This window comes from Notolepis coatsorum (assembly GCF_963971535.1).
Source record: "Notolepis coatsorum genome assembly, chromosome: 9".
In the NCBI taxonomy this organism is placed as follows: Eukaryota; Metazoa; Chordata; class Actinopteri; order Aulopiformes; family Paralepididae; genus Notolepis; species Notolepis coatsorum.
This window is the reverse complement of record NC_140173.1, coordinates 112,450,262-112,466,840: the sequence shown is the minus strand read 5'-3', so window position 1 is coordinate 112,466,840 and position 16,579 is coordinate 112,450,262. Positions and strand designations below refer to the sequence as shown.

At 42.2% G+C, this 16,579-nt stretch overlaps 1 protein-coding gene across 1 annotated transcript in view; it reads right to left on the bottom strand.

The window, feature by feature from the left end:
• The window catches only part of kcnk18 (potassium channel, subfamily K, member 18), a gene marked incomplete at both ends in the record, with an annotated part of 61,691 nt that extends 46,533 nt beyond the window's left edge, over nt 1-15,158 (bottom strand). Inside the window, 2 exons of the mRNA XM_084321966.1 lie at nt 14,448-14,585; nt 14,969-15,158. Coding sequence (XP_084178092.1) covers nt 14,448-14,585; nt 14,969-15,158 — 328 coding nt within the window. The remainder of the gene's footprint in view (nt 1-14,447; nt 14,586-14,968) is intronic.
• Between the last annotated feature and the right edge of the window lie 1,421 nt (nt 15,159-16,579).

The following is a 16,579-nucleotide window of genomic DNA, read 5'->3' as shown; positions in this document are numbered from 1 at the left end:
ACCAACACTACCATCACCACCACCACCATCACCACCAACACTACCATCACCACCACCACTACCACTAACACCATCACCACCACCAACACCATCACCACAATTTTTCCCGACCGCTCAACACAGTATCACACACACACACACACACACACACACACACACACACACACACACACACACACACACACACACACACACACACACACACACACACATACACACACACACACACACACACACACACACACACACGATGAAAGATCATGTATAAAGTAGGCTACAGTACATTACTGCCATGACAGGTTGCCTCTACAGTATATACATGGATGGTTAGTTGGTTACATACATCCATGGTTGACTGCCTGTTACTTATAGATGGAGTGAGGGAGCAACACACATTTTTGCTGCTTAGTAACATCAATACAATCACTGAGCTGAGCACACAGCCATTAGGACCAAAGTGCACCAAACCACAAGCAACACAGTCTGAGTCCATCTGGTACTGAGTATTCATGTTTCACAGGCCTTTTATTCATTATTTCCACCGGGTGGAAGCCTGGTGGGGATTATGTGATCAGTTGTGTCCATCTATTTGTCTATTTGTTCTCAGCTAATCTCACAAACTACAGGCCCATTTGGATGAGACATTGCTCATAAGATGACAGCAGGCCAGGTAGGCCATAAGGTGAAGCCTGAGAAGTGGCTAGAAAACTATTCTCGTTCCCACCTCGGGGGACTACTAAATTTTCACTCTGGGTGAAAGGTCTATTGGTGTAGATTTAGGAATAAAAGGTTCTCCATTTAGAATCTACCCGGTTTTGCGCAATTCTAATTTTAACGTTGGGACTAGATCTTTCCTCGCGAACGGATACTTGGTCATTGCGTAGTTAAATTTGATGTAATTGGTGCGAGTTCTGTCACATGTCTTGCGCTCAACCAATAGAAGCCTCTTTGTTGGCAAGTTACAGACCACAACACATTTGTGTAAACAGTCTAACGTCACGTTAGCAGGCCATCTAACGTTCACAATTTTTTTTCTAAACAATGTTATATGCATATACGCTACTTGCTATAGGCGTTTTATCAACACAAAGCGATTGGATACAGTACTGTATATTTATGTCTTGTATGTCATAAATGTCTTGATGAAACAGTACTGTATCTGTATGTCATAAATGTCTTGATGAATTGAAAATGGGGGACATTGATGTGACAAGACGAAAGTCTTTTTCTGGTCTGCATCCCCTTAACCATTTGGTTGACGAAAACGTAGAACTACGTTTCTGTCGCCCGATCGTTGAGTGCCGGAAACGTAGATCTACGTTTTTCTCACAGTATTTCTTTTATTCATTCATAATTCAGCGGGGCACCTTGTGCATACTGTTCTGAGTGTGTCTGAGCTGGCAGACGGTCTTATACCGCCCTCTAACGCCGTAGGCCATTATTGCACCCCGTTAGAAACGGTTTGTTTCTTTTCTCTACCGAGCTGGGGCGGGTCCTAAACACTAGGGCGGCTACGTGGCGTAGTGGGCAAGGCGCTCGCCAAGAAATGCTGGAGACGCTGGGCTCGTCAGTTCGAGCCCAGCGCTCCACATTTGCTTTCAGTTTAGCTGGTCGTCCGTACTAATACACATTGGCCGTATTAGGGGGTGGGAAACTGATGGGTGGGGATCGGGCGTTGTGGACAGCGACTCCTACAGGTCGGTTGGTGCGCCTGCGCAGTAGAATCAGGAAGTGTCGGGGGCAGCGTGAGCCTCCCACGCGTTACTCCTCGCCACTGAGAGATCGAGCTGCGCAGGTGAAAAGATGCGACTGCTGTTACCTCGAGTATCGGAGGGGACTCGTGCTATGTATGACTTAGTCCACATTGCAGCCGGCTTGTGGGAGGCAAGAAACAGCGTCCGTGACAGAGGAGGGTTGAATTGGATGATACGAAATTGGGATGGGAGAAAATATAGAAAATGGGAGAAAAAGTGGATAAAAAAAAAAACACTCCGGCGCTTGTAGGGATGGTTTGGACTACTGACCCCGCCCGCCCGTTGAAGTGCAATGCCCAACAACGTCGGAGACAGGATTGCTGTGGATAACTGCAATGGTGATCAGATAATTGGATTCTTGGCGGCTAAGTGGCGCAGTGGGCAAGGCGCTCGCCACTAACGCAGGAGATGCTGGGTTCGAGCCCAGCTCTCTGCGTTGCTTCCGGCTTGGCTGGTCGTTCATATTAATACAATTGGCAGTATTAGGGGGTGGGAAAGCCGGTGGATGGGGATCGGACGTTGTGGACGGCGACTCCTACAGGTCGGTTGGTGCGCCTGTACAGCAGAATCAGGAAGTATCGGGGGCAGCGTGAGCCTCGCACGCGTTACTCCTCGCCACTGAGAGATTGCGCTGTACAGGTGAAAAGATGCGACGGCTGCCTCCTCGTGTACCGGAGGGGACACGTGATGCAAGGCTTCATCCACATTGCAGCCGACCAGTGGGAGGCATGGTCTAGCAACGTTCGAGACAGGGGAGGGAAGAATTGGATAATACGAAATTGGGATGGGAGAAAAATTGAAAAAATGGGGGAGAAAAAGTAGATGAAAAAAAAGAAAGATAATTGGATTATTTTTTTTGCCTTACATCAGAGACCAGGTAAGGACACTATATATGCACGCTTGCGTTGATCTGATATTTATTTCTACCGCGATTGAAGCTATCTGTGTTTTATGTTATGGCTGTTTGCCGTTGGGTTGCAGGGGGGGGGGGGGGGGGGGGGGGGGGGGGGGCGCGCCGGTTTAAACCACATTGCATGCGTGCACGAGGAAGGATAATAATTATGATCTAGCGTTGATTTCAGGAAGATCCGATAATCAGGCGAAAAAACGTGTTTATTGAATTACACAAAAACGCTGTTTTCGTGTCTTTTCCCTGGAATTACTCAGAAGCAACCAAACTATATTCATATTCAAAACAGTATAAAACGGAAATGTACGGATGAAAAAATAATCTGTTTTTTGCACGTTGACCAGAAGCAACTCACTGAGACTCAACAGCGTTATTAGACCCATAGCTATATTATAAATATATAGGTTTAGCTCTACAAACTACAACTATGTTTACATGGGGTTAATGGACGGCAAGGAAGGGGTCACTTCCCGGAAGGGGTGTGGCACTCAATGTGTTAACTGGTTCTGCGCAAAACTAGTATACTCGTTATTGCCGTCCAACCGTGGAGCACCAGACAACGAGTATACTCGTTATTGGATCAGTTTTTTCTTTTATTCGCTATTTCCATTCATAATTCATCGGGGCAGCCTGTGCAGCTGTTCTGAGTGTGTCTGAGATCGCAGGCGGTCAATACCGCCGCCTAACACCTTGTGGCCGCTATTGCACTCCATTTGAAACCATGTAGTTTGTTTTCTGGGCCGAGCTGAGCCATGTGTTAAATACTCCGGCAAGGCAAGCGCTTACAACGATGCATCAACTAGGCTGCCCCCCCCCCCCCCTCCTTCATATGCAATGCTGGATAACGTGGGACGGACTCCCGCGACCAGTACTTGGAATGGCGATCAGATAATTGGATATTTTTTTTTGTATTACATCAGAGACAAGGTAAGGACACTATATATCCAATCTTGCGTTGATCTGATATTTTTTTCTTTCGCGATCGAAGCTGTCTGTGTGGAATGTGTGTGTGCTGTGTACCGTTGGTCACATCACAGCACCCCCCACCCCGCTCCAAGCCCCATTTCATGCGTGCATGAGGAGACATAATAACGATAATCTAGCGTTGATTTCAGGAAGATTTGATAATCAGGAGAAAAATGACAAGGTGATAACTGGATTTCACTAAAGGGCTATTTTTGCGTGTTTCCTGGGATTACTCCGAATCACCCAAACTATACTCATATTCACCACGGTATAAAACGGAAATGTACGGATGAAAAAACAATCTGTTTTTTGCATGTTGACCAGAAGAAACTCACTGACAATCGACAACGTTATGAGATTCATAGCTATAATATTTCATATAGTTTAAAGGAAAACTCCAACATTTTGGGAAATTAGCTTATTTAACATCTTCCCTGGAGTTAGACTGATTGATTGATTGATTGATTGATTGAAAACTTTATTAACAGATTGCAGAATGGGTACAATACAGTACAGCTCAATACACACAATTGTTAAGGGGATGCAGACCAGAGAAAGACTTTCGTCTTGTTTACATCAGGGTCCCCCATTTTCAATTCATCAGGACATATATGACATACATGACATACAGATATTCAGTACTGCTACATCTATACATTTATGACATACCAGATTTGCAAATACAGTACTGTTTGTGATACAGAAGGAGTCAAGAAAAGGGAGTATATACATTTGACGTAGAAACTGTACATTGGAGGAGGTTGGGTGGGGTTGTGTGGGGGGGGTTGGTACATTGGGATATTGTCAACCATACTGGGTAATTTACATTGGAGGTGGTTGGGGGGGGGGGGGGGGGAGAAACACTGTATAAACAAGCAAAACTGTACATTGAGGGGGGGGGGGGGGAGACACTGTACAAACAAGCAAAATTGTACATTGGACTGTTGACAACCATACTAGGTAAATGACTGTACATTGGAGGGGGTTGGGTTAGGACATTTACAGGGGCCAGTTTTGAATTGCAGTCTCCCGTAGGTGTCCCTTGAGAGCGGTTTTGAAAGTGGGTAGTGATCCACATTCCTTTACAGCTTTGGGTAGGGCGTTCCACATTGATGTGGCATAATTGCGAAACGTGTTTAGTCCCTTATTTGAGCCGAATCTGGGTTTAACATGATTTGTGGCGCTCCCTCTGGTGTTGTGATCGTGGTATTCACTGACCTTTGGGAAGTATTTTGACATGTACATGGGTACCTTGGTCGTGTAGTGTATATTGTAGACCAGGCCCATTGCAAGTTGCTGTACTCTGTCGTCTACTCTAAGCCATCCTAGGTTGTCAAAGTGGGCAGGGGTGAGGTGGGTTCTAGGAGTAAGGTCAAGCAGTAGTCTGACCAGTTTGTTTTGAGATGTTTGTAATTTTGTTTTTAGCGCCTTTGAGGTGCTTTGGTACCATGAGGTGCAAGCATAGTCGTAGTACCCTTGAATGAGTGCTCCAGCCAGAGTCTTCAGGGTATTCTTGTTTACCAGAGAGGAAATCCGGTACAAGAATCGAGTTCGTTGGTTGACTTTTTTTATTACATTGGATGCCATTTTGTCACAGGAGAGATTAGCCTCTAGGATGGAACCCAGGTAGGTAATTTCATCTTTCCTTGTGACAATATTGTCACCCACTGTAACTGAGAAGTCGTCGGCCTTGCTGAGTTTGTTATTTGAACCGAAGAGAATGGACTCTGTTTTGCCCATGTGTAATGATAGTTTGTTATCAGCGAGCCATATGCAGATTTTGCCTAGTTCCGAGCTGAGGGTTTTTTCAACCTGTAACTTGTTCTTGTCAGAGACCAGCAGGGCTGAGTCGTCCGCAAACAGGAACAAGTTGCAGTCACAAGCTGACGACATGTCATTTGCATAAATTAGGAACAGTAGCGGTCCTAGTATGCTTCCTTGTGGAACACCACAGCTCACTGTGAGGGGGGGGGATAGGGTACCATTTACCTCCACCATCTGTTCCCTCCCCTCAAGGTAGGATTGCATCCAGCTCACTGATATCAAATCACTGACTATCAAAACCAATTGCTTTTAGCTTGTCAATCAGAATGGAGTGATTGACAGTGTCGAAGGCCTTTTGTAGGTCCAGCATGACCATGCCGCAGTATTTGCCTGCGTCCACCTCTTGTTTGATGTGGTCATTCAAATAGAGAAGGCATGTGTCAGTGGAGTGGGATGTTCTGAAGCCAGATTGGAATTCGTAGATTCGATTTTTTTCCGCTAGGTACTTTTCGACCTGTTCGTAGACTATTTTTTCCATGACTTTCGAGATGGAGGTGAGAATAGAAACAGGGCGGTAGTTGCCTCGGTCTAATTTGCTGCCCTTTTTGTGCAGAGGGGTCACCCTCGCAATTTTGAAGTCCTTGGGGACGTGTCCCTGTTTTATGGAGAGGTTTATTATGTGTGTGATGACTGGGGTGATGGCGGCTGCTGAGTCTCTGAGGAATTTGGAGGGGATGTTGTCATGGCCAGTGGCCTTGTTAGGTTGGAGGGCGCTCAGTTTATTGAGTACCTCATCTGTTGTTACCATTTCCAGCTTGAAGTCGTCCTTGCGGACCCCTAGGTTTTTGTAGTAAGCTACATGTAGTAAGATACATACCTTTTTTGTCTCTGTGCGTGCATTTAGCTTTGGGAACAGTCGCTCCGTTAGCGTAGCTTAGCTTCATCACTGGAATTGAGGGAGGACAGTAGCCTGACGTTCCCTACAGGTTTGTTGATATTCTCATTCCTTCAAAGGATCCGAACCGATTGAAGTTTATGGATACCATGACTTAAAATCCTCTTACCTTGACGATTAAAAGCCTCCCCAATTTAGAAAACAGTAATCCAATGGCTGGTATTGATAATATAATACTAACTGCTGCACGCTCGGAGCTAACCGGAGCTAACACAGAACAGGATGGTAAAGCAAATATAATGACTTCCTTTCTGGGGTTTTCAAAATAAAAGTGCAATGTTTATAGCAGCGGAAAATGTTTATTTTGTACATTATCTAACGTTAACAAGAACCTAAACTAACTTTAGGTTAGTTGTAACGTTAGTTTAGGTTCGTGTTAACGTTAGATAATGTACAAAATAAACGTTTTCCGCTGCTATAAACGTCGCACTTTTATTTTGAAAACCCCAGAAAGGAAGTCATTATATTTGCTTTACCATCCTGTTCTGTGTTAACTCCGGTTAGCTCCGGAGTTAGCTTATGTTAAATAAGCTAATTTCCCAAAATGTTGGAGTTTTCCTTTAACCACTCGCAATCACGGCATTCTCTCCATTGAACAAAGCGATGGCAGACAACGGCCCAATGACCGTAGCGCCCTCTGGCGTCCAATGTGTTAACAATTGTTTGTATTGAGTACTGTATTGTACCCATTCTGCAATCTGTTAATAAAGTTTTCAATCAATCAATCTATCAATACAGCTGAGAAACGGGCCACAATGTGTTCTGCAGCTCAAGATGTGGATGTAGGGTCTGAGCTTACATTGCACCTCACTGTTTACTCATTTTACTCTGTATTGTATATTGTATATAAGATAAGATAAGATAAGATATTCCTTTATTGATTCCATTGGGGAAATTCAGGCATCATAGCAGCATAGGGGAGGGGACAGGGAGGTACAGGTAGGAAAAACAAGCAGTTTAAACAATATAACAAATCAATATAATTAACTAACTAACTAACTAACTGAAATATACAGTATTCACATAAGGTGCAGTATGCATAAGGTAGTATTATTGTCCTTGCGAAAGTTAGATGGCATGCTAACGTGACGTTAGACTGTTTACACAAATGTCTTGTGGCCTGTAACTTGCCAACAAAGAGGCTGCTATTGGTCGAGCGCAAGACACGTGACAGAACTCACACCAATTACATCAAATTTAACTACACGATGACCAAGTATCCGTTCGCGAGGAAAGATCTAGTCCCGACGTTAAAATTAGAATTGCACAAAACCGGGTAGATTCTAAATGGAGACGTTTTTATTCCTAAATTTACACCAATTATCTTTCACCCAGAGTGAAAATTGCGTAGTCCCCCGAGGTGGGAACAGGATGAAACGATAACAGGCTTCACCTTATGGGCTAAGGGACTTGGATGCTGGAATGTTTTTTTTTCTGACCGGTCAGCGATAAGTATTTTGCTCATTTATTTCCATCATTGTGCATTGAAATACATATTCAGTTTGAAGTTCCACCTTTTGATTGCAAGAGGGCGATACCGCACAGGTTTGCTGGTAATCATCTCTCTGGCACCTGTTTACAAAATTGTTGTTGCTATACCTATGCATTAAAAACATTTATTAATACATTTCCATCATTGTCCATTATTTACCGGCCAAGTAACCATTTTTGGCCACTTCCCCATACAATATATTTAGCCAGGTGGGAGAGGGGGGGGGGGGGGGGGGGGTCTATAATCTATGAAAAAAACTTCTTCCAGCCAATCAGCACAGGTCAGGCTATGACACAGATATTGACACACCATCCCATCTGACCAATCAGGATAGACCCTGGGGATCTGTAACTTCCTTCTTTTCACCACAGCAAAGAAATGCTAAATTTTGCACCTGCTTCTACTCTTCAAAATCCATTATTTCCTTAACAAGTCGTGGTGAATTGATAACATTTACTAATTTTTGCAGTTGAACAATCATTGTAAAGGATGGGATAGGTGTTTTTTGCATAGGATTAGTGAAATCAGGATTTGTTGTTAGCTAAAAAGTGGTGAAGCCATAAACGGTCATATGCCCCTTCAGGTGAAGTGACAGTGTCCATTTTTGTCCATATGCCCGATGCATCTAGTCAGTCACACTTAGGGTATTACTTCTACCATGTATAGTGCCATGTAGTACCCTGTAGTGCCATGTAGTACCCTGTAGTACCATCCATGTATTGCCATGTAGTACCCTGTATTGCCATGTAGTACCCTGTAGTACCATGTAGTACCATGTAGTATCATGTAGTACCCTGTAGTACCATGTAGTATCATGTAGTACCATGTATTACCCTGTAGTACCCTGTAGTATCCTGTAGTACCCTGTAGTACCATGTAGTTATATAGTTTTGTCCGCTATTCTTCTTTGGGCCTTTATCGGCTACTGTTGCCATGGCAACGCAAATTCAAGAAAACTCCCAATACATTTTCTTATTTATTTTATGTTATGAATCAGCCTGCCAAGTTTCATAGATATGCCCCCTAAGGAAAAATATGCCCCATAGCCCCCACATTTTTAGGGTACCGGTCGAGGGCCTGTTACGGACACTTCGGTTAACCTTAATTTACAGGGATAATCTTTTTTTTTATTTGATTTTTTTTATTGTAGATCATTTTTGAAATAGCACCAACATAACATTCTAGAGTTGAAATTGTGAATTTCCAGGTATTTCAAGAAGTGACCGGTAAAGGGTTAAATAAGCCACACACCTTTCATATCTCATGATCCGTTTGTCGTAGAGACTAATGGGAGCTGTCAATGACCTTAAAGTTTTAAATGTTTATTCCACCCAATAGTGTAATAGTGTATATAGTACATACTAGTACTCAGTGTGTATATTACATAGTAGTACTCAGTGTGTATAGTATTAGTACATACTAGTATTCAGTGTGTATATTATGTAGTAATAATCAGTGTTTATAGTACATACTAGTACTCAGTGTGTATAGTAAATAGTAGTACTCTGTGTGTATAGTATAATAGTACTCTGTGTGTATAGTACATAATAGTACTCAGTTTGTATAGTATATAGTAGTACTCAGTGTGTATAGTACATATTAGTACTCAGCTTGTATAGTATATATAGTAGCACTCAGTGTGTATAGTACATATTAGTACTCAGTTTGTATAGTATATATAGTAGCACTCAGTGTGTAGCTGTGGCCATTATATGGTTTCATAATTTATATGTTATTTAAGTTTGTAAGTCTAGTGTAATATTTGAGAATGTATTTATGTTGCATTTCTTATTTTCGTTATTATTTAATTTGCTACAATTTATAGTATATTCATTTTTGACGTCTGGTTATTATGGTGTCATTATGGTGTTGGGCTGCTCTCGCGTTTTACTTTTGGGACTAATTGAGACACCTGCGAGCAAGCAGCAGGTATGGTCGGAGTTGTACAGGTTCTACCAAGACTGTTGACAAGAACAGAAGAATGAAAACCCCTTTTTTGTAGCATGCAGCCAACGAGGTATTTAGTGTTTGTTTGTATTTTGCTTTGCTGACGTGTTGTTTTTCATACTGTGTATATTATTCTCGAAGTCAACTTCCTGTCTGTTGTTGCTACGCAACTGCAGCGTGGGGGGAAACTGTCCCGCCTGGTACATTGTGTACGCTTCATTTAGTGGAGAAACGGATTGTTAAAGCGGCAAATTAAAGACAATCAAGCGGAATTTTCTTCAGTCCTTCACAATGCCAAAGAGCTGCTGTGTTACGCGTTGTACTAATGACAAAAACAGAAATCCAAATCGCAAGTTTTATACCATCACGGAGGAAAAAGTGGCTGGCAGCTAACGTTAGCTACGTTAACCTAGACAAATAGCTACATGCTGAGCTAACATTAATTATATCATATCGAACCAATAGGAGCTTATCTTATCTAATCTTACGTGGATGTTTGATCGGGTAGTGACACACGTGGTACCACCACGTAATATTAGATAAGATAAGCTCCTATCGGTTCGATATGATGTAATTAACGTTAGCTTAGTGTGACGGATCGTATTGGTTCACTCTGCATAGATGTTAAATGCTGATGTCCCGAGGGGGACGACATAGACCGCTGCACTAAGAATTGAATCCACTGCTATGTACCGTACCTATGCGTCTATTAACCCTGTTATGAGGAAGTGAGTTTAACTTACCAGCCCGTAATGCCACAGTCACATGTCAACACCCCTGTTTCTGTGACTGTGGATATACTCACGGGCTTCCCCGTGCACCGGCGTGCTCGCGAGGTGCGCGCGCATGCGCATGAGATCCCCGCACTTTAACATAGGTCTTTCTTTGTAAAATGTGTCATAATGACTGTAGCATTTGTGTGTGTAACGTACACTGTAAAAAATAAATGTTTTTTCACAGGAAATTCACTATTATTTTACAGATTACTTTTGTTTTTCTACTTTAACTGTAAATGCCATACAAATATAGTAAATGACCTTTTATCAAAATATTAACCATTAAATAAAGGTTGTAATTCCTTCATAGTTAAAGACAGTAGAGGTTATACTTTATTATCTAAAGATGGTAAGTTATTGTTGTGTTCACTCATAGTTAAATACAGTAGAGGTTGAGTACTTCATTATCTAAAGATGGTAAGTTAGTGTTGTGTTCACTCATAGTTAAATACAGTAGAGGTTGAGTACTTCATTATCTAAATGTAACAGAGGCAACTCGCCCCTGCCACGAATTCGACCATGCCTTGAGTGGGAGTCGAACCCCAGGCGTCCGCACTGCGGGCGACATCACAAACCGTTGCGCCAAGAAAGGAATTCCCTTCTAAGCGCTGAGTTTGGATGCCTCTGGGGAGTGAGTTTTACACCCGTTACACTCACCCCCCCTAAACTCACACCACCCAAGGCATCCGGGTCTACGGCACCAGTGTAACAGAGGCACACTCGCCCCTGCCACGAATTCGACCATGCCTTGAGTGGGAGTCGAACCCCAGGCGTCCGCACTGCGGGCGACATCACAAACCGTTGCGCCAAGAAAGGAATTCCCTTCTAAGCGCTGAGTTTGGATGCCTCTGGGGAGTGAGTTTTACACCCGTTACATAAAGATGGTAAGTTAGAGTGTTGTGTTCACTCATAGTTAAAGACTGTAGAGGTTGAGTACTTTAATATCTAAAGATGGTAAGTTAAGAGTGTTGTGTTCACTCATAGTTAAATACAGTAGAGGTTGAGTACTTCATTATCTAAAGATGGTAAGTTAGAGTGTTGTGTTCACTCATAGTTAAAGACTGTAGAGGTTGAGTACTTTAATATCTAAAGATGGTAAGTTAAGAGTGTTGTGTTCACTCATAGTTAAATACAGTAGAGGTTGAGTACTTCATTATCTAAAGATGGTAAGTTAGAGTGTTGTGTTCACTCATAGTTAAAGACTGTAGAGGTTGAGTACTTTAATATCTAAAGATGGTAAGTTAAGAGTGTTGTGTTCACTCATAGTTAAATACAGTAGAGGTTGAGTACTTCATTATCTAAAGATGGTAAGTTAGAGTGTTGTGTTCACTCATAGTTAAAGACTGTAGAGGTTGAGTACTTTAATATCTAAAGATGGTAAGTTAAGAGTGTTGTGTTCACTCATAGTTAAATACAGTAGAGGTTGAGTACTTCATTATCTAAAGATGGTAAGTTAGAGTGTTGTGTTCACTCATAGTTAAATACAGTAGAGGTTGAGTACTTCATTATCTAAACATGGTAAGTTAGTTAGAGTGTTGTGTTCAGTCAGACAGTAGACAAGTAGAGGTTGAGTACTTTATTATCTAAACATGGTGAGTTAGAGTGTTGTGTTCATTCATAGTTAAAGACAGCCGAGGTTGAGTAGTTTCTTCTGATATTCCATAGTAAAGTACACGTTAACGTTACAATGTGTTGTGTTCACAACACTGTTTAGTCTGACGACGCGTCGTGAAGTACACGTTAACGTTACAATGTGTTGTGTTCACAACACTGTTTAGTCTGACGACGCGTCGCGATAATATACTATATTCCATAGTAAAGTACACGTTAACGTTACAATGTGTTGTGTTCACAACACTGTTTAGTCTGACGACGCGTCGCGAAGTACACGTTAACGTTACAATGTGTTGTGTTCACAACACTGTTTAGTCTGACGACGCGTCGCGATAATATACTATATTCCATAGTAAAGTACACGTTAACGTTACAATGTTGCGTTGTGTTCACTCATAGTTAAAGACAGCCGAGGTTCCAAGTGATTCGTTGCAATGTACGCGGAAATGCCATATGCATTTGTCTAAGCGGGGTGAAAAGAAAGGCGCATTACCGTAGTGGCGTGCGGTAACGAAAGCGGAAGCATTTTTGCACTGTTCCGCTGTTAATAAGCAACACGCATCCGGGTCACTGGGCACCACTGTGATGGATCGTATTGGTTCACTCTGCATAGATGTTAAATGCTGATGTCCCGAGGGGGAGTCGAACAGGGGAGCTCCCGCTCCATGGGCGACGACATAGACCGCTGCACTAAGAAGTGAATCCACTGCTATGTACCGTACCTATGCGTCTATTAACCCTGTTATGAGGAAGTGAGTTTAACTTACCAGCCCGTAATGCCACAGTCACTTGTCAACACCCCTGTTTCTGTGACTGTGGATATACTCACGGGCTTCCCCGTTACATTAGCATGTAGCTACCACGACCACAATACCAGTCAATCAGTGGGAGCTTCTTTGACTCATATCTCGCCTTAGAATCACCAGAAAGGCTTTCGAAATAGTGAAATGCCGTGTTGGCCTCAATATTTTCAAAACAAATCGTATGGAAATGTTATGAAATGAACAAGAATGTGATAAAACATGTAATAAAAACGGAGCTCAACGCATGCATTTGATGGTAGAAATCCGTTTGTTACCCTCATACCAAGATGGCGGCGGTCTCGTGACATCAGAGTGTCTTCGAGAATTGTTTGTGTCGACCTAACGCGACTTATGTTTTCTTCACGTGGATTGGAGGTGGATTGGAGGACCAAGCTTTCAATAAACCCATAGAAAGAAACCACTTGTGTCTGCTGTGCTTGGAGGGACTTTCAGTGAAAACTCGAACTGTTCAGCGACGCGAGTGGGTGATGAAGCAAGTCCAAGTTTAAGGCCGGTGTTCTGCCAAATTCTACTGCACACCAGAATTCTGCTGCCAGCGCTCCTGCGCTTGCGCACGCATGCGCATGACCCACAATCGTTCACTCAACAATATTCTGCCGCCTTGCTGACGAACGTCTTGTTGAGTCTTGTTGATATATCTTAAACAATATCTTAAACATATGTTTTTCATTGCACCTTTTGAACTGTATAAGCATGTAATGTCATGGTTTTTGCCTTATTTCACCTTTCTGTGAGGGACAGCTGTCTATTTTTGCTTTATTTTACCTCTCTGTGAGGGATAGCTGTCAATTCCTGTTCCCTGTGGTTAATTGCCTCATGGGTCGGCAGGTGTGTGGGCTTGATTGCACCTGATGCAGTGCAGCTGTGCCTATGGCCATGTGGAGTCTATTTAAGTTTGGAGATCGCAGTGTCAACTGCTTTTTCATTTTCCTAGTGTTGGCTGTCCTTTTGGTCACGCTCATTATATTGAAGTGTAGTCTGATCTCTGATTCAGAATTGAGCTTTATGGTAGTCATTCTTATTTTAGGCTACTCACGTGATTCTACACATAAACTCCCTTAGTGGAGGTTTATTGTTTTACTTTTTCCAATATAAACTCCTTTATTAGGAGGTGTCCTTGTGGCTTATTTACTTTTATACTATACCTCTTTATTGAGAGTAGTCATGTGATCAGAATGTGTCAGGGATTTATACAACGCTGACAAATAATTTCATTTCATTTAAAATTCATGTTTGAATACATATTTCAATTACTTTAATGTGGGGACTTTTTTCTTGGTGCATGTTTCTGGGTGAACACACAAATGACATGCCTATCAGCAAGTGGATTTTGAAATATATTTATTACAAAATGATTGTGAATAAAATACTGTGAAATGCAGGTGAAGGCATGCATTGAGTTGCGATAGAAAGTCATTGTACTAATGAGAATCCCAAGGACTTACCCACAGTTGTGAACACAGTGCAGCAGAAAAACATTGAACCAAAGAAGTGCCACCTTTCTGGCCCCTGAAGCCAAATAGACTTGAAGCCGCTTTTGATCTGTCCCTCTACTTTAACCACCAACTGTTCTGTGGAGTTGTCTGAAATTAAATAGGAAACAATTGCAAAACAATATAATTAGCAATGTAACTGCAAATGGAATAATTAAAATAGGAGCGCAATTCATCGTTAGCTATACGGTATTATATTAGCCGTATCAGTACTAAATACCTGTATGTCCCTATGCCATAAATGTCAGTTGTTGTGTATGTCATAAATGTCAATATGAATTGAAAATGGGGGACCCTGATGTAAACAAGACAAACGTCTTTCTATGGTCTGCATCCCCAACAATTGTGTGTATTGAGCCGTACTGTATTGTACCCATTCTGCAATCTGTTAAATAAAGTTTTCATTAATTCAGCCTATATAACTTTAATTTAATATTTCACATGATTCATTTTGCAGGGTGCAGGCAACTTACCCGTGAGGTTTCGGATTGACGTCACAATCTCTCTCAAAAAAGTATGATATTCCGTTTTATCTTTGGACGCGTACTTTTGTTCAATTAGTTGAAAGATCAGCGCGCCTAAAGCAGCGTATCCAACCAGTGAAAGGCTGAGGAAGAGGTGAGGGAACAGTTTCCACAACCTTCCCTTCACGGCCGCCGACATCTTCTAGCCTTTACAGGGGGCTATTTTTTTTAAATTCCGTTTCAGCCGTTTGTCTGCTGATGGTGCGGTTGACGGCCCAGTGCTGCGCGGAGGCACTGAATGGATCACCGTCCCACACATTATGAACAGTGGCTCGAGGAGTCCCCGCGGAGACAAGTTATTGACTCAACCCAATTATCCTCCCGACTGTTAGGCCAGCCTCCCCAGTCCCCAGCAGTGCTACTACTTTAGACGTGACCAACTCAGGAGCCACATGGATTTTTCAGAGAGCCACTTACAACAAATAAATAGGCGATTTTGTACAAGATGTTATGTACCATACTGTGTGCCATTAGGCTATGAAATGTATTCGCTTTACCGTGGCAACCTTAAAGGGGCATTTCACCCCCAAAAAAGAATGCTAATTTATTTTGCACATAATCTCACACACATCAATAATATATATATTCATTCATCTCCTGGCAATACAAAAAAAATGCCTATATGCAGGGATTCTCAAACTTTTATATACCGTGACCCCATTTTATTTAGGAATCTTTTTGGGGACCCCACACTTAATGTATTGCGTAATTTCAACGTGGAATTAAGGAATATCAAAATAAAAGCACACGTTGTTGAACTTGATCATGCATATTTATTAGAAAATGTAATTACAGCACTATGTTATCAATACACATTTATAAAATGAGGCATATTTAGCCAAAATATGTTGCCAGAACATTATATATAATGTTCTGGCAACATATTTTGGCTAAATATGCCTCATTTTATAAATGTGTATTGATAACATAGTGCTGTAATTACATTTTCTAATAAATATGCATGATCAAGTTCAACAACGTGTGCTTTTATTTTGATATTCCTTAATTCCACGTTGAAATTACGCAATACATTAAGTGTATTAAGTGTATATAAAACTTTCCACTGTCACCTACCCGCGACCCCAATTAGGGTCGCCGCGACCCATAGTTTGAGAACCACTGGCCTAGTGTCCCTCCCTGTAGCCTATGCTACAGCTCAAGGTCCATTCATGTACAGTAGTAAAGTCCAAATCAACTGTAGTAAAGTCCATAACCATGGAAATGGAATAATGTTGTAGGCTACAGACAGCCTGGTCACCACAAAGTCCATACCTGCAGCTTTGTCAACACATCAAGGACCCCGGAAATAGTCTTTACTGTGCTGTCCTTGACAATTGTAAACTGTGATGATGTAATCATCTGATAAATACCTTGTTTCTTTATTGTGTCAACTAAACTAAACTAAAAACATGACTGCAGCTCTAGACTATCTTTCCCTGCATGTGGGAGAACAGGAGGGAGACACAGAGAGAGGGGAGGCACAGGCGGGGAGGCACAGGCACGCACAGGCACGCACGCACGCACGCACGCACGCACGCACGCACGCACGCACGCACGCAC